The sequence below is a fragment of the Trachypithecus francoisi genome, unplaced genomic scaffold (assembly GCF_009764315.1).
Source record: "Trachypithecus francoisi isolate TF-2019V2 unplaced genomic scaffold, Tfra_2.0 Contig01579, whole genome shotgun sequence".
NCBI classification, from domain to species: domain Eukaryota; kingdom Metazoa; phylum Chordata; class Mammalia; order Primates; family Cercopithecidae; genus Trachypithecus; species Trachypithecus francoisi.
The window spans coordinates 20,614,658-20,642,050 of record NW_022681442.1 but is presented as its reverse complement, the minus strand read 5'-3'; the positions used below and the strand labels follow the sequence as shown (position 1 = coordinate 20,642,050).

Below are 27,393 nucleotides of genomic sequence, written 5' to 3'. Positions count from 1 at the left end.
TGGTGTCAGGGTGCCAGACCCCAAGGTTTGACCAGAAAAGCTCTTTTATTTGTTGAATACATTGGTATAAATCAGTTTTATTTGAAGAAAGGATTCCAAGCTGAAAATATTTTGAAAACCACTGCCCTAAACCACAGGTTATTGCTGTGAATGTCAATGCATGTATATTAGATTCTCATAAACTTTTCTATGTTCTTTTTTCTTTATTGGAATTGTAAGTCAGACAATATGAGGTATATATGAAGAAGGTTCAGCATGTCTCATCTTACTGCCTTCCTCTGAAGATAACCAGCACCGACAGGTTGATATGTATGCTCCACATCTTTGTCTGTTTGTGCTGACATTCTTTAAGCATTTTTTATTGCAAAAAATTTTAAACATACAGAACAGTAGAGACTAGTATAATTAATCCTTATATACCCATCACCCAATTCCAGTAATTATCAAAATTTTACAACACTTGCTTCATCTTTTTTCATATATTTTTGTTTTGTTTTCCAAAAATGGCATCATGGTACACATACTACTTGGTAACCTGCTTTTAACTTAACAATCTGTCTTAAAAAGTATTCCATATCACCAAGGTGAGAGAATCACTTGAGGTCAGGATTTTGAGACTAGCCCGAGCAATACAGCAAGACCCTGTTTATACAAAAAAAAAAAAAAAAAAAAATTAGCTGGGTGTGATGGCTCAAGCCATCAGTAGTCCCAGCAGTTCGGGAGGCTGAGTCAGGAGGATGGCTTGAGTCTAGGAGTTCAAGGCTGCAGTAAGCTATGATTGTGCCACCTGCATTCTAGTCCAAGTGGTCCAGGAAGACTCTGACTTCTTAAAAAAATTATTCTATATCAGCACATTTACCTCCTTCTTGTCATGGATTTGTAGTTTTCCATTGTATGATTGAACCATCATTTACTCAAACATTTCCCTATTGTTGGACATTCAGGCTGTTCCCAAAATTTTTTGTCACCTAATAAATTAGTGTAATAAATGTCCTTGCACATGAGCCATCATATATTGGGGTGCTATTATTTCTATAGGGTACATTTCTAAGAGCGAAATGGCAGGATCGTGGGCTCTGTATACTTTGTTTTATTTAATATTGCTAAAGTGTATTCTCAAAAGTTTATAGATACTCAACCTCCCACTAGCAACATACGGATATGCTCATTTCCTCATATCCTCCACAGCCCTGGTTGTTACTGCTTATAAAAAACATTATTGCCAGGCGCGGGGCTCACACCTGTAATTCCAGCACTATGGGAGGCCGAGGCGGGCGGATCACGAGGTCAAGAGATTGAGATCATCCTGGCTAACACGGTGAAACCCCGTCTCTACTAAAAATACAAAAATAATAGCCGCGTGGTGGGCGCCTGTAGTCCCAGTTACTGGGCAGGCTGAGGCAGGAGAATGGCATGAACCCAGGAGGCGGAGCTTGCAGTGAGCTGAGATTGCACCACTTCACTCCAGCCTGGGCGACAGAGCAAGACTCTGTCTCAAAAAACAAAGCAAAACAAAACAAAAACATTACTGTGACATGATGGTGGACGCCTGTGGTCCCAGCTACTTGGGAGGCTGAGATGGGAGAATCACCTGAGTCCAGAAGTCAAGGCTGCAGTAAGCCGTGTTTGCACCACTGCCCTCTAGCCTGGGCGATGGGAGTGAGACCCAGTCTCAAAAATATATATATATTATGAATCCTTTTGTAAAGAGATAGAATACAATTGATATTTTATGTGTGTCTGTGAATGGATTTTTTCTGCATTAATTTTGTAAATTATCATTTTACAATCATTGTTTGGGGGGAAAATAGCCATTAGGAATGTCTGGAAGAGAGGGGAAAAGGGAACCGTCTTCTGAAGACCACGACTGATCCTTGTTGCTATTAGTTTGCACAGCGGAAAGGCGCTGGCCGCGTGGTGCACATCTGCAATCTCCCTGAAGGAAGCTGCACTGAGAATGACGTCATTAACCTGGGGCTGCCCTTCGGAAAGGTCACTAATTACATCCTCATGAAGTCGACTAATCAGGTAGGTCTAGGTATTTTCACTCCAGTGTAATACCACACATTAGTGATGGGTAAATGCACAGAATTCAGCTTGTAACATTGATGTGGTGAGAGTCCCTAGATTAGTATTATTCCCATTTGACAAGTGAGAGCTAGAGGTGCTAAAATGTTTATCAAGAAAGAGGCGCTTAGAAAGCTGGGTGGCAGAATGTGAAATAAAACCCTAAAGAATCTTGACTTCTTAGTCGCCCACGCTAATGTCATAGACTATGACAGCACGGAGAAAAGCCGTGCATCTGAAATTCAGAAATAAATATGAGAGAAGGAAGGGAATGAGCTTGTTTAGACCATTTAGTTTAAGGAAACAAGGGAGTTAGGGGCTCACAGTGAGGGCTTCCCTGTCACTAACCCCTTTTCCCCTGTAGCACTGAGGAATCAGGATCAGTATATTGTCAGTATAGTACAAACCAAACAAATCCAAGAAACAATAGCAGCAACAAATTCACCACACCAGCTACTGGGGTAAACTGATGCACAGTCAAAACAGTCTCTTTGGAACTCTCAGTAGACATAGATTGAGTGGAAAAGCCCATTTCTCTGTGTTTTATCAGAGCAGTTAAATAAAGAAGAAAGATGCTGTGGAAACATAATTGGGGAATTTTCCTTTTTCTGTAACTCACGACAACATGGCCTTCCTTCAAGCCCAGGGGTTTGTGAGTTCCTGAATTTTGAATATGTTTCTGTCTTTATAAGGAAAGTAAGAGCTCAAATAACCAAAGCTTGTGTCTCTTGCTGTCACCATCACCACCAAATAGCAAGTTTTATAGGGATCAGCTCAAGGCCACATATGCAATTGCCCCTCCAGGGAAATGTGGGTTAGTGAACTCTCCCATCTCAGAGGGATTCTATGGCATGATGTAGCCCAGGACAGACATACATAATTAAGAACAATGTCTGGTAACCCTGGGGATCAGGAAAGGGCCATCTTATAATGAACTCTTTTGGTGATGTTTATAAAAAGGTCTCTTGGAACAGATGGGATCAAAGAGATCTCTTCCTTATACTGACTTTTTTTTTTCCTTTTAAGTGAGGTATAAAACACATACTCTACAGTGCGTAATGTACACTCATCCTACGTGTACAATTCCATTAATTTGTTACATGTGTACACCCATATAATTAACACCCAGGTAAAGATATAGAGCATTTCCAGAATGTCAGGTTCCCTCATGCTTCTTCTCCATCAGTTCCCCATCCCCACCTGAGAGAGAAGCTCAATGCTAACTCCTGTCACCATTGATTAGTTTTGTCTGTTCTTGAACTTCATAGACGTGGAATCATGCCTTGTACTGAATCTTGTTTAAGACCATTAAAGTCAAGTCCAGTGAGTGTCCTTCCTTTCTTTCTTAGGCCTTTTTAGAGATGGCTTACACAGAAGCTGCGCAGGCCATGGTCCAGTATTATCAAGAAAAATCTGCTGTGATCAATGGTGAGAAGGTGCTCATTCGGATGTCCAAGAGATACAAGGAATTGCAGCTCAAGGTAAAGTATTATCTTGTTCATTAAGTCATTCAACAAGCACCAGATGAGTTTCTCCTCCTTGTTAGGCACTGACCTAAATGCTGGTGGAAAGGAGAGGATAGGAAAAGATTCAGAAACGACACACTGCCTTTGAGGATCTTGAGGCAAACCATTGCAGCATGGCAAGAAAAGTGCTTTTGAGGTAAATACAAAGTGCAAAGAGACACTTAAGTCTGCCTGGGAGCCAAGGAAAGTTTTCCAGAAGAAGATGTTTACAGGGGAACTAAGTCAGAAGGGAAAGGTTCTGGGAGTTCCAGGCATAAACGCTTGAATACAACCTTCTCTACCTATACAGACCTTCAGTAACTTTTTCTTCCTCTGTCACCTCCTTGATCTCTTGCTCTCTTCTCTCTCCTTCATATTTACATCTTAAGCCTCATAGAAGTCCTTCTAAGCAGCCCTTGGCTGAATTGGCCACTGTCAGAACTCGGGAATGCATTCAAATAGTTCCAAACCAGGGTTTGCTTTTGTTTTAGCTGATCTACATTTCTTTCTTTTCTTTCCCTTCTTTTTTGTTTTATTGTGAAGTATAACAGAACACACAGAAAAATGGCTAATTATACATTGTACGGTTTAAAAAGTAATAAGGGGTGGGATCTCATAAACCCCATAAAACCACCCTCAAAGTCAAGAAGTAGAATATGGACAGCACCCAGAAGCTCCTGTGAGTCCCTCCTCATGTTCAACCTCTCCCTGTCTACTCTCCTGACTTCAACGATAATCATATCTGTGCTTTTCCTTATAGTTCTATCACCTGTATATGCCTCCCTAAACATTATGGTTTAGTTTTGCCTGTTTTTGAACTTTATATAAATGGAATCATGCTGTGTTTTTACAGATCTTGCTTCTTTCATTCAACATGATGCCATCCATGTTGTTGGGCATGTCTATTTATTTTCATTGTTATATACATTTCCATTACATACATATGGCTATATACATTTCCATATATACATATGGCTGTACAGTTTGTCCATTCTACTGTTGATGGACATTTGAGTTGTTTTAGGGACAAGGCTAATCTGAACCTTCTCAAACATGTCATCCTGGTATATATGCACTTGAGCATACAACTAGAGGTACATACATAACTAAGATTGAGATAGCTGCATCATAAGGCATGCTTACCTCAACTTTCCTAGATGACAGCAAGCTCTTTCCAAAATTAGTTGTCTCACATTTATACTCCTACTAGTAGTGTATTAGAGTTTTCGGCTGGGTGTGGTGGCTTACGCCTGTAATCCCAGCACTTTGGGAGGCTGAGGCGGGCAGATCATGAGGTCAGGAGTTCGAGACCAGCCTGGCCAACATGGTGAAACCCCATCTCTACTAAAAATACAAAAATTAGCCGGGCATGGTGGCAGGCGCCTGTAATCCCAGCTACTCGGGAGGCTGAGGTAGGAGAATCGCTTGAACCTGGGCGGTGGAGGTTACAGTGAGCTGAGATTGTGCTGCTGCACTCCAGCCTGGGCAACAAGAGCAAAACTCTATCTCAAAAAACAAAAAGAGTTTTCAGTGGTCTACATTCTTACTAACACATTGTCTTGTCCAACTTTAAAATTTTTGCCTGTCTTGGAGAGTATCATGGTTTATCAGAGTTTTGTTTTGTTTTGTTTTGTTTTTGAGACGGAGTCTTGCTCTGTTACCAGACTGGAGTGCAGTGGTGCGATCTCAGCTCACTGCAATCTCCACTTTCCAGGTTCAAGTGATTATCCTGCCTCACCTTGGAGTAGCTGGGACTACAGGCATGCACCACCACACCTGGCTATTTTTTATTTTTATTTTTTGTATTTTAATAGAGACAGGGTTTCACCATGTTGGCCAGGATGGTCTCAATGTCCTGACCTCATGATCCACCCAGCTCAGCCTCCCAAAGTGCTGGGATTACAGGTGTGAGCCACTGTACCTGGCCAGTTTATCACAGTTTTATATTTTATCCTCCTAATTGTGCATGGAGGTTGAGCACTTTTTCATCTGTTTGTTGGCTGTTCCATCTGGATCTTCTTTGATGGGATGTTTCTTTTCAAGTCATCTGCCCATGCTTTTCTTTTGCATTGTGTCTTCTTATTGGTTTGCAGGAGTTCTCTTAACTGGAGCACCAAGTCTATTTGGATTTCTTGTAATTAATGCTATATTTGTGTTTAAATCTACCCTCTTATTTTGTGCTTTCTACTGTTCCATTTAATAGGGATTTTCCTGTTCACTTTAGCTCATTCCACATTGACTTAGGATCCATTTTGTCCAAGACCCACAGGCCTTAATCCACCTTTAAGGTTGAAGTCAGAAGACAAAGTCTCAGTGGCTAGGACTGGCATTCTGACAAGTCTCCATATGTAGATGGGTACTGTGTCAACCAGCTTCCAGGGTCTTGAATCTGCCTTGCTTGCATCATTGCCTCTGAAGTTCCTTCGCTAACAGTTCTCCTTCCGGCAGAATTTGGCTTTTTTTTTCCCCCCTAATGAAAGTATATTGCTTCTTTCAGACAAGTAAGGATCCCACCCCATTCTGTGTCCAGCCAAAGTTCCTGTTCTCCTGGATTCTCCCCTTGGGGCTAGAATTGAATTTCTACACTAAGTTCCCAGTGGAACTTTGGTCTCCAAATGAGATGTTGTCATAAGTTTCTGATTAAGATTAACGGTAGTAATTGGCTTCTTAACTTAAAGTACCAAAGCATAGTAATACCTTCCTGAGGGAGATAGTTTGGGGTGGTGCAAAAAACATGGGTTAAAGAGGTTAGATTGTCGAGTTTTGCTTTCAGCAAATAGGCACTGAGTGCTCACCGTGGGTGGAACTGGGCCAGGTGCCATGGAGGTAGAAGTAGCAAGCTGGCGAGGAACTCAGTCTGGTGGGAGTAAAAGCAAATAAACAAAGAACCACTGACAACCATGTGACCTATCCCAGATTGGAAGGTGGTGATGTCAGCCTGGGCTCTACCACTTCCTGCTTTGGTGAGCTTAGAAAAGTTGCTTAACCTCTGTGAACCTCAGTTTACAGATCAGGAAAGGACTATACTTTGAGTAATTTGGCTTTAAGCATTTTTTTCATATATTATCTTTTGAGTCTCATAATTCACCGTACCCTGTGAGGTATGTAGAGTGGATAATAGCAGTAATTATAAGAGTAAAACAATAACAATAATATACACCTTTAATTGAGTCCTGGTACTCTGGAGCAGGTAATGTACCAAGCACTTTACATACATTGTTTAATCCTGACATCAGTCCTGTTAGACAGCTATTATTATCTCAGTTTTACAGATGAGGTATCTGAAGCTAATAGAAGTTCAGTAAGTTGCCCAGGATTGTATTTAGCTACTGGAAGAGCTATGATTAAAACTTAGTACTGTTTTGGTTTTGCACTAAAGCTGCGTTGTTATAGTGTGTTATTATGATCTCTGTTGTCTGCATGAAAAAAACCCTGAGAAGTCAGGTAATTTGCTTATAGTCACCCAGCCAAGAAGCAGCAGAGATAGTATTATAACAGAGCTTCTCAAGCTTCAGTGTGCATACAAATCACTTGGTGATGTTGTTAAAATGCACTTTGATTCAGCGTATCTAGGGTAGTGCTGTTATTGCGTATTTCTAACGAGGTCCCAAGAGATGCTGCTGCTGGTGGTCCTCGGAGCACACTTGGAATGGAAAGGGCCCAGAACACATTGTTTTCTGATCTTTAGCAGGGCTTTTCTGCTCTCCAAGCTGCCATATTCCCTCTTAAGGTCATTGTGAAGGCCGCATGGAATAACAGATGTGAAAACAACTTAATGTATGTTTCAACTACATAGTAATGCATGCTTTATGGTCCCTATGTTGATATGAATCTCTCTCTGCAAGTAACAGAAATTCATCTCCATTAAGCCTGTTGGCTTAAGTAAAAAAAAAAAAGAAAAGAAAGAATTTATGGATTCATGTAAATGAAAAGTCCAGGAGTAGCTCTGGCTGCAGATACGGCTGGATTCAGGACCCAGAGACTCTCATTAGGACTTGGTTTCTGTCCACTCTGCCTTCTGCTCTTTTGGCCTTGTTTACTGGGGGCTCCCTGGGGTGGGCCGTTGCAGCCCAGGCTCTCTCCTCTAGGTGGCATGATAGCTACAGTGACCTCAGCAGTTCTTACTCCCCCTTCCATTTCCTTCAACAAGAGAAAGCCAGAGTTTTTTTCCTAGAAGCTCCCACAAAAGTCCTGGGACTTTTGAGAGAGTAGCTCTGACTGGACTAGCTTAGCACAGGTGCACGCCCCTAAACTGATCTCTGGCCAGGGCTAGGTCATGCTGTGATTGGCTGGACCTGTGTCATCGGCTACATCCTCAGAGCTGGGCAGAGACCCACCCAGAGCTCTGGAGCAAGATGAGGGAGGAGCAGCTGCTATCAGGAGGAAGGACAGTGGCTACTGGGAAGGTACAGGGCAAACACTGTATCCCTGTGCATCTCTGGGCCAAAGGGGCTGCATGTGAGGTCCCACCAGGGTTTGCAGAGGTAGGGAGAAATTCTGATTGCTCTTTCTCCTCTAACTTTATCTTTTGCTCACCAGGCAAAGTATAGGGAGAGAAAGGAGAGATTTTAAGGTATTTTTCATTTCCTCTCTTGAATATTTCCTCATGCACATATCTTATCTCCCCATATACTTCCTGTGGCAAAGGTTCTGTTCCTCAGCTTATTTGAGGCAGAACCTTTCACTTGATAGATGTTTAATAAATATGCAAAATGAATAAGAAAGAGAAAATCTGAAGGAACAATAAAAAGTGAATAGCCTTCTTCCTACAGACCTGGACAAGACGATTGGAATATTTTCTGGGTTGTTCTATAGAAACTTTGTCAATAAGTATGGAATCATAATCTCTTTGATGCAGAAGTGAACTTGGAATAATGTAAACCAGTGTCTCCCAGTCACTTCATCAGAGAGTCATCAGGGGATTTTTTGTCGGAGGAGTCCTCTTGCCCAGAGATTCTCTTCAATAGGCTTGGGGTGGGAATGAGACTCCAAGGTGCTTTTGAGGGCAGAGGGCCTGGTTTCAGAGCCACTGGTCTTGCCAGCCTCCTCACCACAGAGAGGGCTTCTGGCCCTGGGAAGCAGTCTTGTGAATGGTCCATGGTGCTCTCAGTTGGGAAGATGATTGAGAGTCTTCTCTATGTACTGATAGTTACAAAGCATACAAGGCATGGTTCTCAGGGAAGAGTTCACTCTCCAACTGGGAGACAAATTATTCTTGTGCAAAATTACACAAGATTTAAACATGAATGCATAAGTACAGGGGCGACCAGAAGTTCCATGGCAAAAGGCAGTATGACTGAGGGGTGTGAAAAAGGGAAGAGATTCCTAAACAAGGCCTTGAAGAAGGGGAGAATTAGCTAAAGAGAGACAGGGCTTCCACGCAGGAGTTGGGCGAGTGATGATGTCGAGCCTAGAAAGCCTGGTAATGTTGAAACAGTGGGGGCTGCCTTGACGGGATCTGGCTTAGGTGAGTTCTGGCCTTATCTGGAAGGTTTCAGCGTCTTCCTAGGACTCTTGAAGTGTGTAAAACAGCTGTGGAGTTGTCAGAGGGCATGAAACTCTCCAGCAGCTCCCTTCATGTTGGCCAAGCACTCTGTGACTTTTACAGGTGTAGCCTGCCATGCCCTGAGGCTTTTGGTGGATGCCAGATGGGCCTCATCAACCCACCTTTACAGGTAGAGAAAGTGACTTTCCCATAGGCAATAAGCCTTGACCCAGGGTGACCCAGCCAGGTGCGGGCACAGCTGGGGCTACTCTTCCTGGGTTGAGATTCCAAGTGGTGGTGCCTCCCTCTTAATATGCCAGCACTTTTCTGGAACTGCATGGGGCTTGGAATCTCAGCCTTGTCTTAAAAGCAGCAAGATGTGTTAACTCTGAGCACTGTAGATGGTCCCTTGTGGGACTGTTGAGCGGGATCATTGTCATCGCAGAATGGATGTAAAGATAACAATGTCTGACATTTGCTTCAAAATAATATAGGAGGTGGGGAAGGAAGGTGGTGAGTACAGATGTGTATTAGTCCATTCTCACACTGCTATAAAGAACTGCCTGAGTCCAGGCCGGGGTGGCTCACGCCTGTAATCCCAGCACTTTGGAAGGCCGAGGTAGGCGGATCACTTGAGGTCAGGAGTTCAAGACCAGCCTGACCAACATGGTGAAACCTAAACTAAAAATACAAAAATTAGCCAGGTATGGTGGCAGGCACCTGTAATCCCAGATACTCAGGAAGCGGAGGCAGGAGAATCGCTTGAACCCAGAAGGCAGAGGTTGCAGTGAGCCAAGGTCACACCACTGCACTCCAGCCTGGGCCCACAGAGTGAGACTCCGTCGCAAAAAAACAAACAAACAAACAAAAAACTACCTGAGACTGGATAATTTATAAAGAAAAGAGTTTTAATTGGCTCATGGTTCCTCAGGCTGTACAGAAAACATGGCTGTGGAGGCCTCAGAAAACTTACGGTCATGGCGGAAGGCAAAGGGGAAGCAGGCATGTTTTTCGTGGCCAGAGCAGGAGTTAGAGTGGGAGCAGGGAGGTGCTACACACTTTTAAGCAGCCAGATCTTGTGAGAACTCTATCACGAGAGTAGTACTAGGGGGATGGTGCTAAACCATTAAAAACCACCCGCATGATCCAATCACCTCCCACCAGGCCCCACCTTCAACATCTGGGATTACAATTGAATATGAGATTTGGGTGGGAACACAGAACCAAACCATATCAAGATGCAACAAGATTGGTCAGCATCATTGACTGAAGATGGGTAATGGATTCTTCGGGGTTCAATAAACCATTCTCTCTACTTTTGTGTATGTTTGAACTTTTCTATAATAAAAAGGTAATCAAAATTTTATCATAGACCTACTCTTTTCTCTCCCGTTTCATTTTTTCTGGGGTGATTACAGCTTTGTTTCACTTGCCCTCTTTATGCCTTTACCCACAGGATACAGAAGCTGGTCAAAGAGGAAGGTTGAGAGAATTTTCTTAGAGCTTTCAGAAGTCAACGCTCTTATTTGAAAATCTTTGGCTACTTCTGTCCCCTTTTCAGATGGCAGCTGGCAGCTGGTCCAGAGAGCACCAAACAATTTGCCATTACCACCTAAAATAGCAGAACCAATGCTCTGATCCTCAGGAGGGATCACAATACCTGTGACCACTAGCCCCAGCATGTAGTATTTGCAGATTCATATTCATTCTCTGCAGCCACCTCCTTCCATCTCTCCAGCCATGCATCTTGAGATGGGTGTTAGGCAGTGCCTGCTCCATGCCAGGCTCTGTGCTGGTGCTGGCTGTGTGAAGACTGTCAGCGCAGGAGGCCCCTCATGGGAGACCTGCGATCCGGATAGAAGTAACTCCAGGAGGTACGGGCTGAAAGTGACCTCAGGAGGACGTTCTGTCATTAAGAAAGTAAGGGACAGAGGAAGGTTTAAGCCAAGGAGAGGCTCTTCTAAGTCCACTCTAACTGCACCTCTTTGACTCCTGGGAAACTGCACGAGCCACTAGAGGATGTTTTCATCTGCAGTGTCTGATCAGCCTGTTCTGCCCCTCATTGGGGGCACCCCTGAGGGGAAGGGCCTGGGGGTGCCATCTGTGATAACCAAGGTGCAGAAGGGACCGAGAGCTTGTGGAATGCCTCTGGCCCTGACATTGGCCTGACCTGCTCCTGCCCCCATGCGCCTGAGCCCCACCCTCATAGTCACTCTGCCGTGGGTAATCTGCAAAACCTCAGCCGCTCCCTGCCAAGACCATCCTCCTCCCACGTCGGCCTTTCCTGGATCTGGGCTGGAAGGAATAACCAGGAGGATATGAAGTTCCAGAAGAGCAGAAGAAAACTGGAACCTTCGGGACTCTTTTTACAACAGAAAGCTCCCCATCCAATTCCCATGGGGAATTTTATTTTTATGTTCTGAAGAGTTGCCAGATACATTTATCCCAGTTTGGGGACACATTCTTTAGCCATTGTCCATTCTAATGTGGCAGTGCAAGCCACAGATTTTGGAGGAACCTGGGGTGTGGTTTCCCCAGTGATGGCAGATCTCATGACATGGTCTTGGTCCTGATGGCTCCCACCAGCTTTCCCAAGCTCCGCTGCTCCCTTGGTGCCTGTGTGAAGGCAGTGCTGTGACAGGTCCTTTCAGGGACCAGCCATCCCAATTGGCTTTCCCTTGATGATACAGTAGCCGGAATCATTTGTGTGGCCCGAGGTGGGCAGGCAGGAAGAAGACCGGCTTGGTGGGATCCACATTAAGTTCTATCAGCTCCAAGTGAGCCTTCTTCTTCTACCCCAAGTGACAGCCGACCCTGGCTGAAGGACCGGTAGTCTCTAGCCACACGGTGGGGTGGGAGGAGACATCCTGGACAGCAACTTTCTTCTTGGCAGCCTTGGCTTCTATCCTTGTTTGGCCTTGGTCTGAACAAGGTCCAGTTTAAGCAGCTGAGGTGCTGGAGGCCAGTGCGAGTCTTGGGTGATCTGGTTATTTGTAGGTGGCACTTTCAGGTGCTTTATAAAGGGTCGATCTCTACAGCTTCAGTTTGACGTAAGGGACCATTTGCCAAAGTTGTGGTGCCTTTTCTGGTGGACATCCTGCCCAGTGCTGAGTTCCTGGGCCTTTTGTTGAATGGGGGATTGGCTGACTTCTAAAACCTCTGACTTATTCACGAGCACAGATGAAGGAGTCACTGCCTTCTCTTTGACATTCTTTCACTTTGCATCTCCATATGACAAGAGGTGAGGTCCCTCCCTCACTTGAACATTTTATATCTCTTTTCTGTGTACTAGCACTGACCTCTCTCCCTGAAACTGCAGGCAGCTCCTCCTTCATTCTCACCTTTACTCTGTGTTTTTCCCAGCCCAACCCTCTATCTCAACAATAACAGATAATCAGCCACGCCACTTAGAGCATTCGTACTATGCTAGTCCAGCTAGATCACATCTCTGGACCTGAGTTTCCCATCTGTCAAATGAGATACATGATGCTTTTTAACATTTGTATGGCTCTTATTGCATGATTTAGCTGGGCGTGGTGGTTCATGCCTGTAATCCCTGCACTTTGAGAGGCCAAGGCAGGAGGATTGCTTGAGCCCAGGAGTTCAAGACCAGTCCTGGCAACATAGCTAGACCTTGTCTTTTGTAAAAACTGAAAAAATTAGCCTGATGTGGTGATGAGCCCCTGTAGTCCCAACTGCTTGGGAGGCTGAAGTGGGAGAATCACTTGAGCCTGGGAGGTTGAGGCTTTCAGTGAGCTGTGATTGTGCCACTGCATTCCAGCCTGAGTGACAGAGCAGGACCTCGTTTCTTTAAAAAAATTTTTAAAAAGATGCATGATTCCTTGCAAATTCCATAGAAAAAATCAAGGATAAAAAGCAGTTGATTAAATTTAATAAAACTCATTATCAAAAGTTTACATAGACTGAGGGTTTTTAGCCTTGGTCTTAAAAAAATCAGCTTTATTTTTTGAGATATAACTCACATTCCATAAAATTCACTCTGCTTGATACATTTTTATTTAAAGGATGAATTTTGCATCATCTTTAGGAAGATGCTCCTGACTTGCCTTTTGTGCTTGTGATTTTTTTAAACAAAAATCATTTATTATTTATTTATTTTGGTTATCGTGTGTCCATTCTGGGTTTAGGAAAGAGCTTTGGTTGGGAATGGGGGGCTGAGGTTGGTCCTGTCCTGGCATAGCCACCGTCTAATGATCTCAGGGAAGGATGGAGCCCTGGCTGCCTACTATTCTCAGCTGTGAAGCCTGACTCCCAGCCTATGCCACCCTCCTCACAGATTTACTTTGAGCATCAGCTGATGCCTGTGCATGAGGTGTTGAAGGGGGCACAGGGCATGGAAAGTATGGAAAGGAACTTGGAGTTAAAATACCTGGTGTCAGGTCCTGATTCTTTTCACTATCTGTGCGACCTTGAAGTGTTCCTTAACCCAACACAACTCCAAAAGTCACCAACTGCACGGAACACAAGGTGGCTGGTGACCCTGGAGCTGTGCAGAGCAGAGACCCTGCCTCAACCTCTCTGGCTCTAAGTTTCCATAGATAGAAAAGGTGGAGGCTGCAGTCAATGATCTTCAAGTCTCTCCAAGTTTACAGTGCATTCCTGCCTTCCTTCCTTCCCTCCTTCCATCCCTCTCTCCTTTTCTTTCTTACACATTTTATTTTATTTTTTAAATTCAGGCAGAGGTGGGTATTAACAAATGCTGCTTGTCTCCAGCACATGGATGTGAACACCAGGCTCCTTCCTTCCGCAGTTCGATGGACCACTCAGTGTTCTCTGGGCCAGTCGGCCCTACCCAGTTTAGCGTTATACTCACACTCATCCATTGGATTATACCTTTTGTCTTCCCCACACAAGGCACTTCTTCCCTTTTCGTGGACCAGGCAATGAATGACCCAGGTCAGAGCTGCTTCCCTCTGGTGTTTGCAAGGCCATCTTTGATCTGATGGTGATCTCTCTGACTTTGCTAGAAACCCGGGAAGGCTGTGGCTGCCATCATCCAGGACATCCATTCCCAGAGGGAGAGGGACATGTTCCGGGAAGCAGACAGGTGAGGCCCCAAGCCCTAAGTCTCCAGGCAGGTTCTGGGCAGTGGGAACACACTCCTGTTTCTCATTCTTAGGGGCATTTGAGTCATGCTGTGCCCTGCTCTTGCCCCTACCCCATCCATCTGCTTTTCTGAGTCCCACCTTTCCATGTTCCCTGTGAGAAACACCGGTCCAGAAGTCTAAACTGGCTTCTGTTTAGAACCAGCTCTTGGTTTTTCATGAGTTGAATGTAGGTGTAGGAAGTGGAATGTAGATGGTTTAAAAAAATCAGTTATTTGAACAGTCACTTTCTCTGAACATTGAATATATTCAGTTTTCCAACCCATTTCTTCCAACCGAAGTTTGTGATCAGGCCAAGCTGGGGCTACAAGCTGACCACTGTAACTCCCCTACAAAGACAGTTCCTGCAGAGAACCAAGGTAGAAAACTGCAGGAGCAGGCACCTGGCTGGCACATCCTGGGATTCTTGCTGCAGTGGCCATAGGCGGTGCTGTCACTTCCCCGTAGAGGACACAAGCCCAGGCTGTTTCCCCCATGATGGTCAAGGCAGCCTGGTCCTAGCGAGATGCACCTCGGTGTCCCCCGGTCAGTGAGGGCTGCGTGGTTTTCCTGTATTTGGGAACTTAATGAGAAAATGCCCATCCTTTTAGAGTATTGGATATATGACTCAGTTGACCTGCTTAATAACCACACAGTCTTCAGAGTATCTGTGTGTATGTGTGTGTATATCTTTGTATGTAACTGTTCAGGCTTGCTATCTTTATTTATTAGTTTGTCTGTTTTTTTAAAAAATTATGATTATTTGGGTTTTTAAAAGACGTATAAAGTCACATCTTGCCACCTGCAATTCTGCAGCAGAGTGGAGGGAGTTTAGGAAGTCTTGCTCTGAACCTTACACAGGTTGGGGTCTTGTCTGGGTTTCAGTTTCTTCATCTCAAATTTGTAGGTCGGAGTTCTAGAGTCTCTTCCAACCCTAAAATACCTTCCTAATTCTTTTTTTTTAACCTCTGAGCCTACCCTTCCCAATAATTAGCATCCCTTTTCCAAGCATAAATTGAGCTGAGAAATAAATGAGAAAAGTGGAGGCTAAGAGGTTGGCTTTATTCTGATACAGCCCAAATGTAGAAGTGACTTCAAGTCTTCTGGCTAAGAGCCCGGCTAACAGCACTCAGGGTTAGGCAGCCTTTAGGGCACCCTTGCCCCCCAGTGCCCAACCCGCACACCCCCAGGAGGAGAGTCAGAGGTCCACTCCCTGAGCATAGCTCCCTTCCAAGAGAAGGCAAGCTGGAGCCAAGCCAAAGCAACCCAGTTCTTCTTCCTAGTTCCCAGGAGCAGGATGAGTAAAGGAATAGAGAGTGGCCAGTGCTGTGCTTAGAAGTCCTCTGCACAGAAGCCAGAAGGGAGGAAAAGGCTTTCTCCCGAACCACTCTATGTGGTTGTGTAGAGTTGGGAGTTAAGAGTGTACACAGTATATCTAAGAGAGAGACTGTATCTGTGTGTGGGTGGTGTGGGATGGGAGGCGTGAAGATTCTAAATCCTGCTCCTTGGTTCCCTCACAGATATGGCCCAGAAAGGCCGCGGTCTCGTAGTCCAGTGAGCCGGTCACTCTCCCCGAGGTCCCACACTCCCAGCTTCACCTCCTGCAGCTCTTCCCACAGCCCTCCGGGCCCCTCCCGGGCTGACTGGGGCAATAGCCGGGACTCCTGGGAGCACTCTCCCTATGCCAGGAGGGAGGAAGAGCGAGACCCAGCTCCCTGGAGGGAGAACGGGGATGACAAGAGGGACAGGATGGACCCCTGGGCACATGACCGCAAACACCACCCCCGGCAACTGGACAAGGCTGAGTTGGACGAGCGACCGGAAGGAGGGAGGTCCCACCGAGAGAAGTACCTGAGGTCTGGATCTCCCAACCCGCCCCACTCTGTGTCCAGCTACAAAAGCCGCGAAGATGGCTACTACCGGAAAGAGCCCAAAGTCAAGTTGGACAAGTATCTGAAGCAGCAGCAGGATGGCCCTGGGAGGTCCAGGAGGAAGGACGAGGCCAGGCTGCGGGAAAGCAGACACCCCCATCCCGAAGACTCAGGCAAGGAAGATGGACTGGGGCCAAAGGTCACTAGGGCCCCTGAGGGCGCCAAGTCCAAGCAGAATGAGAAAAATAAAACCAAGAGACCTGATAGAGACCAAGAAGGAGCTGATGATAGAAAAGAAAACACAGTGGCAGAGAATGAGGTAATGATCAATCTCTTCCCCAGCTAAGGTGAGGCAGGCCCTGAAGGAGAATAATCATAATAATGTAATGAGGATGAACGTTTATTGAATGAATGAACATTTACTGGCTATTTACTATGTGCTAGGCACTGTGCGAGACACTTTATCTCAATGAACTCATTTAATCCTCACAGGTTTTGAGTACCAACCTTTGAGCTTGGTACTATTGTTACTGCAGATGAGGAAACTGAGGCACAGAGAGCTTACGTTATTTGTCCAAGAACACACAGTGAGGAAATGGCAGACCCAGAATTATACCTAGGAGATCTGGCCCCAAATCCCATGGCACCTGTTACCTTTACTAGAAGTTAGGGCGGGACATGATGGAAAGACCTGTAGTCCTGTTTGTCCAGTAGGGAGTGGCCCTGAAGTGTTTATATGCAAAGAGCCTCCCAAGGGAGATTAGATCTTTGGTTCATTCTGTCCTCCCTCCTGCTAAAAGCATTTACCAATCCTAGAGCTCTGATGAGAGGTGGTGAAAGAGAAGCCGCCACCACCCACTAAATTAAACTGGGTGCCCAGAGCTGTCCACAGTGTTTTACCTCCACTCTAATAAAAATGCACGGCGACCGGGCATAGTGGCTCATGCCTATAATCCCAGCACTTTGGGAGGCCGAGGCAGGCAGATCACCTGAGGTCGGGAGTTTGAGACTAGCCTGGCCAATATGGTGAAACCCCGTCTCTACTAAAAGTATAAAAATTGTCCAGGCAAGGTGATGCACCCCTGTAGTCCCAGCTACTCAGGAGGCTGAGGCAGGAGAATCACTTGAACCCGGGAGGCGGGGGTTGCAGTGAGCCGAGATGATGCCCTTGCACTCCAGCCTGGATGACAAGAACAAAACTCTGTTTCAAAAAAAAAAAAATGCATGGCAATTGGCTGGCACCTTCATTCCAGCATCTGAAAGGTCTGAGGGCTTGCAGCAGTGCTTCAGTTCACACAGGGGCATCACAAGGAGGGTTCTGGTTACCAGGTTTATATTCCAACTTGGCTTACACTTCCTTCTTGCCAGAGCCTTCTATATTTAAGTAGGGGTAGGACAAGTGAGGTTTGGCAATATGCATAAGAAGCCTAATTTTTAAAATCCTCCACACATATCTTCTAGTCATTCTGACCTGGGAGTTGGTGACAATACTAAGTGCAAATAAGGAGCCCAAATCTCAACTCCGTGAACACCGAAGAGTCACCCTTTTGGATGCTACTTCAGCATTTGTTCCCACATGCATAGATGGAGTGCCACTTTGCCAGGTGGTGTGCTAGGTATAGGCGAGCCAGGTGAATAGGACATAGTCCATGTTATAGCAGATACTGAAGTCCAATGGTGGAAACAGACCTATTAATATCAAAATAATTTGTATACAATGGGACTCATGCCAGCATTTACAGCGAATGAGCTGCTCTGTGGGCAATTAACAACTCTGCGCAGGAACAGGAAAAGAGCTGCTCAGAGAGGGTGATATTTGAGCTGAGTATTAAAAGTAGAAAAAAGCAGTTTGGGTTTTTTTTTTTTTTTTTTTTTTAATTGAGATGGAGTCTCGCTCTGTTGCCCAGGCTGGAGTGCAGTGGTACAATCTCAGCTCACTGCAACCTCTGCCTCCCAGGTTCAAGTGATTCTCCTGCCTCAGCCTCCTTAGTATTTGGGATTATAGGTGTGCACCACCACACCTGTAATTTTTATATTTTTAGTAGAGACAGGGTTTCATCATGTTGGTCAGGCTGGTCTCGAACTCCTGACCTCGTGATCTTCCTGCCTCGGCCTCCCAAAGTGCTGGATTACAGGCGTGAGCCACCGTGCCCCGCCAGGGTTCTTGATAGAACCAGAAGCAAGGGCAAAAGTGAAAAAGAAAAACTGTTTTGAAAAACCTGGAGATACTCGGCATGGCTGCATCTTTAGGACATATTAGGGATAATGTTTTAAAAGAGTGAAATCATGACTCTGATGCAAATATATAATGAATACATGTCAAAGGTTTTATTCAACTCATTAATTAATGAGGGCATCATAAGATGCAAAAACCAACTCGAAAGAGAATCCAAAGAGCAGGCAACATATACAGGCAATCAGGAATGCTAAAATGAATTTGCTAATAGGTGTAAAAGTGGCCCCTTCCACAGCGGGCAGGGAATCAGTTGCATCTCCAGCAGAGACAATTCTTGTGTATCTCTAGGAACAAGAATCATTTGTATTAGGATCTGATTTCTGCAACTTATATGGTTGTAAAATAGCTCAGTTCGAGACAATGAAAGTGCAGACTTCTATAGCATCAGATGCCCTGAAGGGATGTGCTAGACAAATGCCCAGCATTCCAGTGAAAGGACACCCAGTAGTCTTTTTTTGCCCATTACAAAGTCTGCCACAATTTTTCCTAACTGACATGGCAGGGGGAAGCACAGGAGATGAGATTAGGGAAGAGGGTGAGGTGGACTCATGGAAGACATTGTGTGCCTCACCAAGGACTTGAACTGCATCCCAAGGACCTGGTGAACCAGTGGCTATTTTTAAAAATATATCTGCTTGGAAGGGTCCCAGTTGCTGGTGATGGATGATGGGCAGAGAGCAAGAGTTGGCAGGGGCTCAAAGAAAGCCTGGGCTTCATGTGGATACCACCAGCCTGCCAACCCTCTCTCCCCCTAGGCTGAGAGGTGGAACTGCTCCCTGCACTTCTACTCACACTCCTGAGACTCTGCTCTGACGACCCCATTTCTCCTACTGTTTTACCACCCTGCTGTCATCGGTTTGTAGAACATTGCTCATTTAAGGTGACACTACGTGTCAGCCAAAGAGCCCAGATGGAAAAAGAGTCTCAGAAAGCCCCAAGAGTTTCCCCACAGTTCTGTCCCTCAAGTTGGTTCTGCCTTTTACAGCCTTGGAGTGGGGTCAGTAGGGACTTACTGGGGCCTCTCACAGATTGTTTCTTTAGGTTTGGAGCCAGGCAGTCCAACACTGTGTTGGAATGACAGCAGAACAGAGAGTATTTTGCACTGTCCTCAAACTCTGTATGATGAACTTGAGAAAAGCCCAGACCCCACAGGGCTGCCCCAGGAGTCAGATAACAGATGGCTTTGGAATGAACTTTGGAATGAAGGCAGCAGGGCTTGCTGTTCTTCCAGTGCACCAGGCACCTCCCACCCTCAGCGCCTTTACAGGTGTTGCTGCTGCCAAGGAGGCACAAGTCTTCCTGGCTTGCCCCTCACCTCCTTTGTCTTTACTCATGGCCACATTCTCTATTCTCCCTGGCCACTGCATACAATTTCAACACCCCAACCTGCTCCTCTCCCGCCCACCACTGCAGACCATCTCAACACCACAACCCATTCCTCTCCCTCCCCACCACTGCAGACCATCTCAACACCCCAACCCACTCTTCTCCCTCCCCACCACTGCAGACCATCTCAACACCCAACCCATTCCTCTCCCACCCCACCAGTGCAGACCATTTCAACACCCCAACCCACTCCCTTCCCTCCCACTGCTGCAGACCATCTCAACACCCCAACCCACTCTTCTCCCTCCCCACCGCTGCAGACCATCTCAACACCACAACCTGCTCCCCTCCCTCCCACCACTGCAGACCATCTCAACACCCCAACCCACTCTTCTCCCTCCCTACCGCTGCAGACCATCTCAACACCACAACCTGCTCCCCTCCCTCCCACCACTGCAGACCATCTCAACACCCCAACCCACTCTTCTCCCTCCCCACCACTGCAGACCATCTCAACACCACAACCCATTCCTCTCCCTCCCCAGCACTGCAGACCATCTCAACACCCCAACCTACTCTTCTCCCTCCCCACCACTGCAGACCATCTCAACACCCCAACCCATTCCTCTCCCTCCCCACCACTGCAGACCATCTCAACACCCCAACCTACTTACTCTTCTCCCTCCCACCACTGCAGACCATCTCAACACCTCAACCCACTCCCCTCCCTCTCACTACTGCAGACCATCTCAACACCCCAACCTACTCTTCTCCCTCCCTACCACTGCAGACCATCTCAACACCCCAACTCATTCCTCTCCCTCCCTACCACTGCAGACCATCTCAACACCACAACCCATTCCTCTCCCTCCCCACCACTGCAGACCATCTCAACACCCCAACCTACTTACTCTTCTCCCTCCCACCACTGCAGACCATCTCAACACCCCAACCCCACCCCACCTCCCTGCTTTTCTGTTTTTGGTGGCATTTACCACCTTCAAACGTATCACTTAAAGTCTTTATCTTACTTAGCGTCTATTGTCACCCCCAGCTCCCAGGTGTAACCTTCACAAGGCAGGGAGTTTTGTCTGTTGTGTTCACTGCTGTGTTCCCAGTCCCTAGAGGAGGGCTTAGCACAGAGCGGGTGTCCAGTGGGTATCTGTTGAAGGTATGAAGGATGGAACCCAGACTCTGGAGGCAAAGGCCTGGCTTCTGAGAACCAGGTCACACCCTGTTTTCTTCTGCCTCAGTTTTCTTGTTTGTAAAATGGGTGTGATCACAAGGCTGTTGTACTACTTTAAAGAGCTCACACTCATTAAAAAATCCTGAGCTCTCTGGAGAAAGTGCTCATGGTTGAGAAGCCAGTGTGCATGCTGCTCCGTGGTGATGGGTGGCCACATCCGTACCTGAGACCCAATTCTGGCCATGGGACCATAAAGAGGAGGAAATAAATCAAGTCACAGATAAGGAAAACATGGGGAAGAAACACGGCTACATCCTACTGGGAGGGGGGTTTGAGAGTGGCAAGCCCAGGTGCCCAGGGAAGGGAAGCCAGGCTAATGACAATTGGAGCCAGGCCAGCGTGATGGGACCGGGGTTGACTGAGGAAGCGGTGCCATCTGTGGGGCTGGAGCCCCTGCTCAGCTCCATTCTACAGCTGCCATACAGGAATGCAGGCCATGCTGTTAAATCTCCCTTTTCTTAGAGCAAGATAAATGCCTAGTATAAACCAAAACGTAGGGCTGGATGCCGTCTGGAAGCCCCAGAGTGTAACCCCTGGTATAACCAATCCATAACAGGAGAAGATTTTTAAAACCCTTATGCTCGCTTCAGAGCCTAGATAAGACCCAACCATGTGGAAAGACAGGTGAGAACTTGTTATTCACCACACCCCCTTCTACCAATTTCATTATTTTATTGACCAATATTCGTGGAGCACCTGGCGCTGGGACCATAGTTAGTGACACTGAAATGACCCCTGGGCTTGCGGAGCTCATAGTCCAGTGAGAGAAATGCTAATCCAATGACTTCTCAAATGAACAGAAGAGCTTGACTATTAAGTGCTAAGAAGGAGATGAAGGTACACAATGCTGAGTGCCTGTGATAAATCTGAGCCTTCTCAGGGTTAGGCTGTGACTATTGAGATTTGGAGGCATGGTGAGTATTGACTGGGTGAAAAGAAAGCGAAAAGACAGAGGGAGCAGCGTGCACAAGGGACTCCAGCAGCTCCAGGGCTCCAGCATTGCCATAGCAGAGAGCTGGCATTAGAGTAATGGTAGGTGAGGCCGACTTATCAACAGGGCCTACACTATGCAGGGCCTTGTAGGCAGGTTGAAGATTTTTGCCTTTATCCTAAGTACCAGGGGAAGCAAATGAAGTATTTAAGCAAGAAAATACAGTGAGGAGGCTGGACACAGTGGCTCATGCCTGTAATCCCAGCACTTTGTGAGGCCAAGGCAGGCAGATCACTTGAGGTCAGGAGTTCGAGACTAGCCTTGCCAACATGGTGAAACCCCGTCTCTGCTAAAAATAAAAATAAAATAAAATAAAATTAGCCAGGTGTGGTGGCGGGACCTGTAATCCCAGCTACTTGGGAGGCTGAGGCAGCAGAATTGCTTGAACCCAGGAGGCAGAGGTTGCGGTGAGCCGAGATTGTGCCATTGCACTCCCACCTGGGCAACAAGAGGAAAACTCCATCTTAAAAAAAAAAAAAAAAGACAATATGGTGAGGATGTGATCATTTTTGCATTTTGGAATGATCATTCTTGATGGCCTTGGCAAGAATAGATTTTGGGGGAGGGTACAGAGCAGAAGTGGGAGACCAGTTTGGAAGTGGTTCAGTAGCCCAGGCCCTGTGGTGGCAGAGCCCTGCTTGCAAGAGTTGGCGTTTCAGTCTCAGTCTGTGAGCTGGTGTGGGCAGCTGGGGGCACCCGTTGCACCCATCTGTTCCCCTTGAGCTGCTGCCTTCTCCTGGAAGTGATCCCAGAGCAAAGGGAAGCTCTGAAAGGCTGTTTCCTTTGCCTGCAGGGAGGACGAGCAGGGGTCTGCTTGGTGGAGGGCTATCAGCCCGGCTGGCAAGACTGTCCCTGCCTCTCCCAACTTGAACTGAAGGGGGTTCCTTTACTGTGTTGATCTGGGAGTGCGGCTGCAGGAGCTGCTTGGGAAGGGTAAGAATTATTCATTTTGACAAGAGAGGGCCATGCATAGTTGATTCGGGAGATAAAAATAAAGTCACCTGTTGGTAGAAGCTATAATAGCTAAAAAGGTATTTGTAGCTGCTTTACACTCAGGCTAGTGCAGTAGACTTCAGCAAAGCTTTTGGTGGAATCTTCACAGCAAACACTGGAAACAGAAAGGGCTTGAGGATTTGAACCATGTGTCCCTGTCTGGTAATAACTGGTGAAACCAGTCAGCCCTGAGCTTCTGCTCCAGCGGGCTCCTAGTCAGCTCAAGGAGGTATGTCTGATTGTAAGAAATCAGAAATAGAGTGGTTTACTTCAAACCAACCTCAGCCAAGAATGTCCTAGAACTGCAACTTGCCCCTCAGAAAACCCAGAAGTAGTCATTGATTTGGTGGCCAAAGTTTAAGTCATGGGAGAATATCCCCCAGAAACTTCTAACGTAGGGGTTGGCAAAGTTTTCTACAAAGGACCAGATAGTAAATATTTTAGCCTATGTGGGCCAAGAGGCAAAATTGCAGATTTTATGTAGGCACTTCTATAATCACTTAAAATGTAATTAAGTGAACATGTACAATTCATTCTTAGCTCACAAGCTATACAAAAACAGGCTGCAGGTCAGATTTGGCCTGCAGACTATAGTTTGCTGATCCCCTGTCTTTAAGGTTGGTTAGAGGCCCTAATTCTCAAACCAAACACCTGCTTTCAATTGTTTAGTTTCACAGACATGGGCACTACTGTGAGGGCCCTGACCGGGGGAAAGGAATACAAGGAAGGAAGAAAGGGAGTGCTAGTTTGGGCTGTCACTCTAGGACAGAGAGCAAAAGAAAGGTGCGAGGGCACTCTGACTGGGTGACAACGCCCTTTCTACCTGTAAGTGTCCTGAATGATTTAACCCCAGGGTCTTGGCTGGCCCAGATCAGTTCAAGTTTAGCTGCATCTACTCTGCAAAAAATACCCAGTTTGCCAGGGATTTCTGCCCCCTAAAGACATCAGGCCAGGCTTCAAGACATTTCTCTGCCTCCATTTGTCTGTGTGACTGGGAGCAGATCACTTAACCTCTCTGAATCTCAGTTTTCTGATCTCTAAAATGAAGATGCTAATAGCAGCCGCCTCCGAAGGATTCCGGGAGGATAAAGAAAATGCTGTATGTGAAACCCCTCTGAGAGCTGGGACCTGCATTCAATATCATTCTTTTTTTCTTCTCCCTGTCACTGCTCACTGTTGATTTGGTTTGCTCTGTCCTTCCTTTGGTAAGGCTGGAAAAGAGGAACAGGAGGGCGTGGAAGAAAGCCCTCAATCAGTGGGCAGACAAGAGAAAGAAGCAGAGTTCTCTGATCCAGAAAACACAAGGACAAAGAAGGTAAAGTTTATTTTAGATTCTGCACTTCTGCCATGAGGGACTGAGTCACAGGAGTCCCCCTGTTGCCTGGTGATGTCCTGCTAGGTGGAATATGGCTGAGACCCCACCATTAGTTGCATGAATGAACCAGTCCTCCTAGCACTACTTTGGAGGAGTGGCTGTGCCTGGAATCTTCAGATAGTTTTTATTGAAGCGATCTTTACCCACATGTCTGAGCTCTGCTCACTCTCCAACAACTTGGCTGTGTTCCCATGAGAAAATATGTGCCCCAAAAAAGACTCAGGCTTCAGAGCCAGGCTCCCAAAATAGACAAGTCCCTTGGCGGGGATGGGGCGAGAAGCTGCTTTGGGCACTCAAGCTGGGGCCCTGACTTCAGCAGGCCCAGACCCTAGGATTAACAAGACATCTACTGTGCTTGTACAGATTGTTTTACTTAATTAAAATGAAAAATCCAGTTACAGTTCTCCTGGGCTGGGGCTGCCACAACAAAAAGAAATGTCCTTGGAATGGGGCCATCTTCGTGCCTTTCCAGTCAGGAGAGGCAAGAGAGATGAGTATCGCTGGCAGGAAAGCTGATCTCCTAAATCTTTCTGTGGAGTCAGGAGTCCATGGGCTGCTGCAGATGCCAAGGGGAAAGTTCTAGAAGGGGCCAAGTAGGAGCTTTGACTGTGGAAGTGTATGTATCGCTGCTGGGAGAGGGTGCTTGGGGGAATTTTGTGAGGGGCTTTGCTGCAGTTACATTTGGTGGTGACCCAGATGCAAGAAAGATGTTCCAGTAAGTATTTAGAGTTTGTAACTTAGTTATTCATGCGTTCAAAAACTGTATATTGAGCACCTGTTATCTACTAGGGCTTGAAATTCTTTGTGTCACTTAAAATACGGTGGATTAAGCATTAAGGGCTTATTCCAAACTTTGAGCATCACCCTAAGGATGAGTTGGTGCTGTTGGACTTGAGTGATTCGCAGTAATTGTACCAGGTAGAGGTAAGAATGCTCAGGTTCTTCCTGATTGGAGGGGTCCTCATGGCCAAGTCTTGTGCCTTCTGGTTGAATGCTCTCAACCACCCTCTGACCTCCTTCTGCAATTTTGTACAGGAACAAGATTGGGAGAGTGGAAGTGAGGCAGAGGGGGAGAGCTGGTATCCCACTAACATGGAGGAGCTGGTGACAGTGGACGAGGTTGGGGAAGAAGAAGATTTTATCATGGAACCAGACATCCCAGAGCTGGAAGAAATTGTGCCCATTGACCAGAAAGACAAAATCTGCCCAGAAACATGTTCATGTGTGACAACCACCTCAGACCTAGACCTGGCCCAGGATTTCCCCAAGGAGGGAGTCGAGGCCGTAGGGAATGGGGCTGCAGAAGTCAGCCTCAAGTCACCCAGAGAACTGCCCTCTGCTTCCACAATCTGTCCCAGTGACATGGACGTGGAAATGCCTGGCCTAAATCTGAATGCTGAGCGGAAGCCAGCTGAAAGTGAGACAGGCCTCTCCCTGGAGGATTCAGATTGCTACGAGAAGGAGGTAAAGGGAGTGGAGAGCTCAGATGTTCATCCAGCCCCTACAGTCCAGCAAATGTCTTCCCCTAAGCCAGCAGAGGAGAGGGCCCGGCAGCCAAGCCCATTTGTCGATGATTGCAAGACCAGGGGGATCCCCGAAGATGGGGCTTGCGAAGGCAGCCCCCTGGAGGAGAAAACCAGCCTCCCCATCGAAACCGACCTCCAAAGCCAAGCTTGTCAAGGAGTGTTGACCCCGGGTAACTACCTCCCCTTTCCTCACGGGTGGTCGGGTTGATTGGACCCCTGCTCACCTGATAAAGGATGAGCATGTGCAGGCTGGAATGAACATAAGTAAGGTTTCAACTAGCATTAAAGTGGGTACAGAAAGTGATTTAGTAACAGAGGCAAGCCTCTAAAAGCCTGGCTAAACTGTTAGCGATTTTAGGCAAGTAGTGTAAAGGAAGTCAGATAGGAGGCTGCCTGTTTTCTGACAAGCAAACTCAGGGCAGACTTCTCTGCATTTACAGGAGCCCAGATGGACTTGGATAACTAAAATTAGATTGAATTATCAGCAAAAGGAGGTCAGGAGAAGCCTCGTGCCTGCACAGCAGAGGGCCACCCAGGCTGTTATTTGTGTGATGGGGGCAGGAATAGGGAAGGCAAGAAAAGAGTGGAAGGGGAAGGAACATGGGATCCCTAAAGGGTGCAGCTGTTCCCCTTCTTACTACCTCAGACCCATTTTTTGCTAGGGTCTGAGGTGATACAAGACTTGTTTTAGGATCTTCTCTTACTCCATTGGAGGTGACGTTTTGTGCCTATGCCCGGCACTGTGACATCATGACAGAGTTTAAAATAGGCTAAGCCCTGTCTTCTCTGCCAAGTGGAACCTCAGACCCATCAAGGGGTTTGGGGGAAGGGAGGGAGAGTAGCCTTTAAGATTCTCACTGTGAAAATAATGAGGGATTTGCTTTACAGAAAGCCTGCAGCACACCAGGCTTTGAAGTGAGAATCGGGGACAGAAAATACAGAGGAAAGGCTTAAAAATGAACATTTCAACCCAGAGCCCTGTGGGTGGCATGAACTATTAGGTAACTGGGAGGCTTGGGATTTTTTCCATGTCAAGATGACCTGAGCTGTTTTTTACCTGCATGGATCTAAGTTTCCATGGAAACCCTGCCGTGAAATGCCTTCTTGTTGCTAGAGAAACCCTGAGGCCCAGGCTCTGTCTAGAGAAGGCAAGAATAAAGGAGCAGTGAAATCTTCACTTCACTCCAGTCAAACCCCTTTTATTTTGCAGTATAGGTCTCAACATGTGCCAGTGTTAGAGGCTCATTAGCTGACCCAGTGTTTGGGGTTCATATTTAATAACAGCTTGACAAGCTTGGGGAGAGAATGGTATTGCCTGTTTTGCTAGCCTCGGTGGACGTCAGCACAATTTTTGCCCGTCAGTAATTCTTCTGCATGCAGAGATGGAATGATACTGAGATGGGAGGCATGGGGGGTGGATCTTCTCAACTGAAGCCATCAGTAGCCCATCCCCCTGGGCCAAATGCAAAGATTTGCCAAGTTTTATTGTGTGTGGCATTCTTTTGGCAGTAGAAAAAGCTCCTAGTGACAGTGCTTTGGTTCTAATGAGCAGCTGTTGCCCTAGCCTCATGTGATTAAGCAGTCCAACGGACAATTCCCAGTCATACTGTGCAGGGATGGAATTTCAGGGACTCATTGAGGCGTGTTGTATTTCATTTTTTTTCTTT

General features: G+C 46.5%; 1 protein-coding gene across 2 annotated transcripts in view; it reads left to right on the top strand.

Annotated features, from left to right (window-relative positions):
- Positions 1–27,393, top strand: part of RBM20 (RNA binding motif protein 20) — a 194,527-nt gene that overhangs the window by 151,013 nt on the left and 16,121 nt on the right. For both annotated transcript variants that reach the window (XM_033182982.1, XM_033182990.1), the window contains exons 6-11: positions 1,888–2,028; positions 3,417–3,548; positions 14,046–14,125; positions 15,683–16,352; positions 24,036–24,140; positions 25,236–25,896. In XM_033182982.1, coding sequence (XP_033038873.1) covers positions 1,888–2,028; positions 3,417–3,548; positions 14,046–14,125; positions 15,683–16,352; positions 24,036–24,140; positions 25,236–25,896 — 1,789 coding nt within the window. The remainder of the gene's footprint in view (positions 1–1,887; positions 2,029–3,416; positions 3,549–14,045; positions 14,126–15,682; positions 16,353–24,035; positions 24,141–25,235; positions 25,897–27,393) is intronic.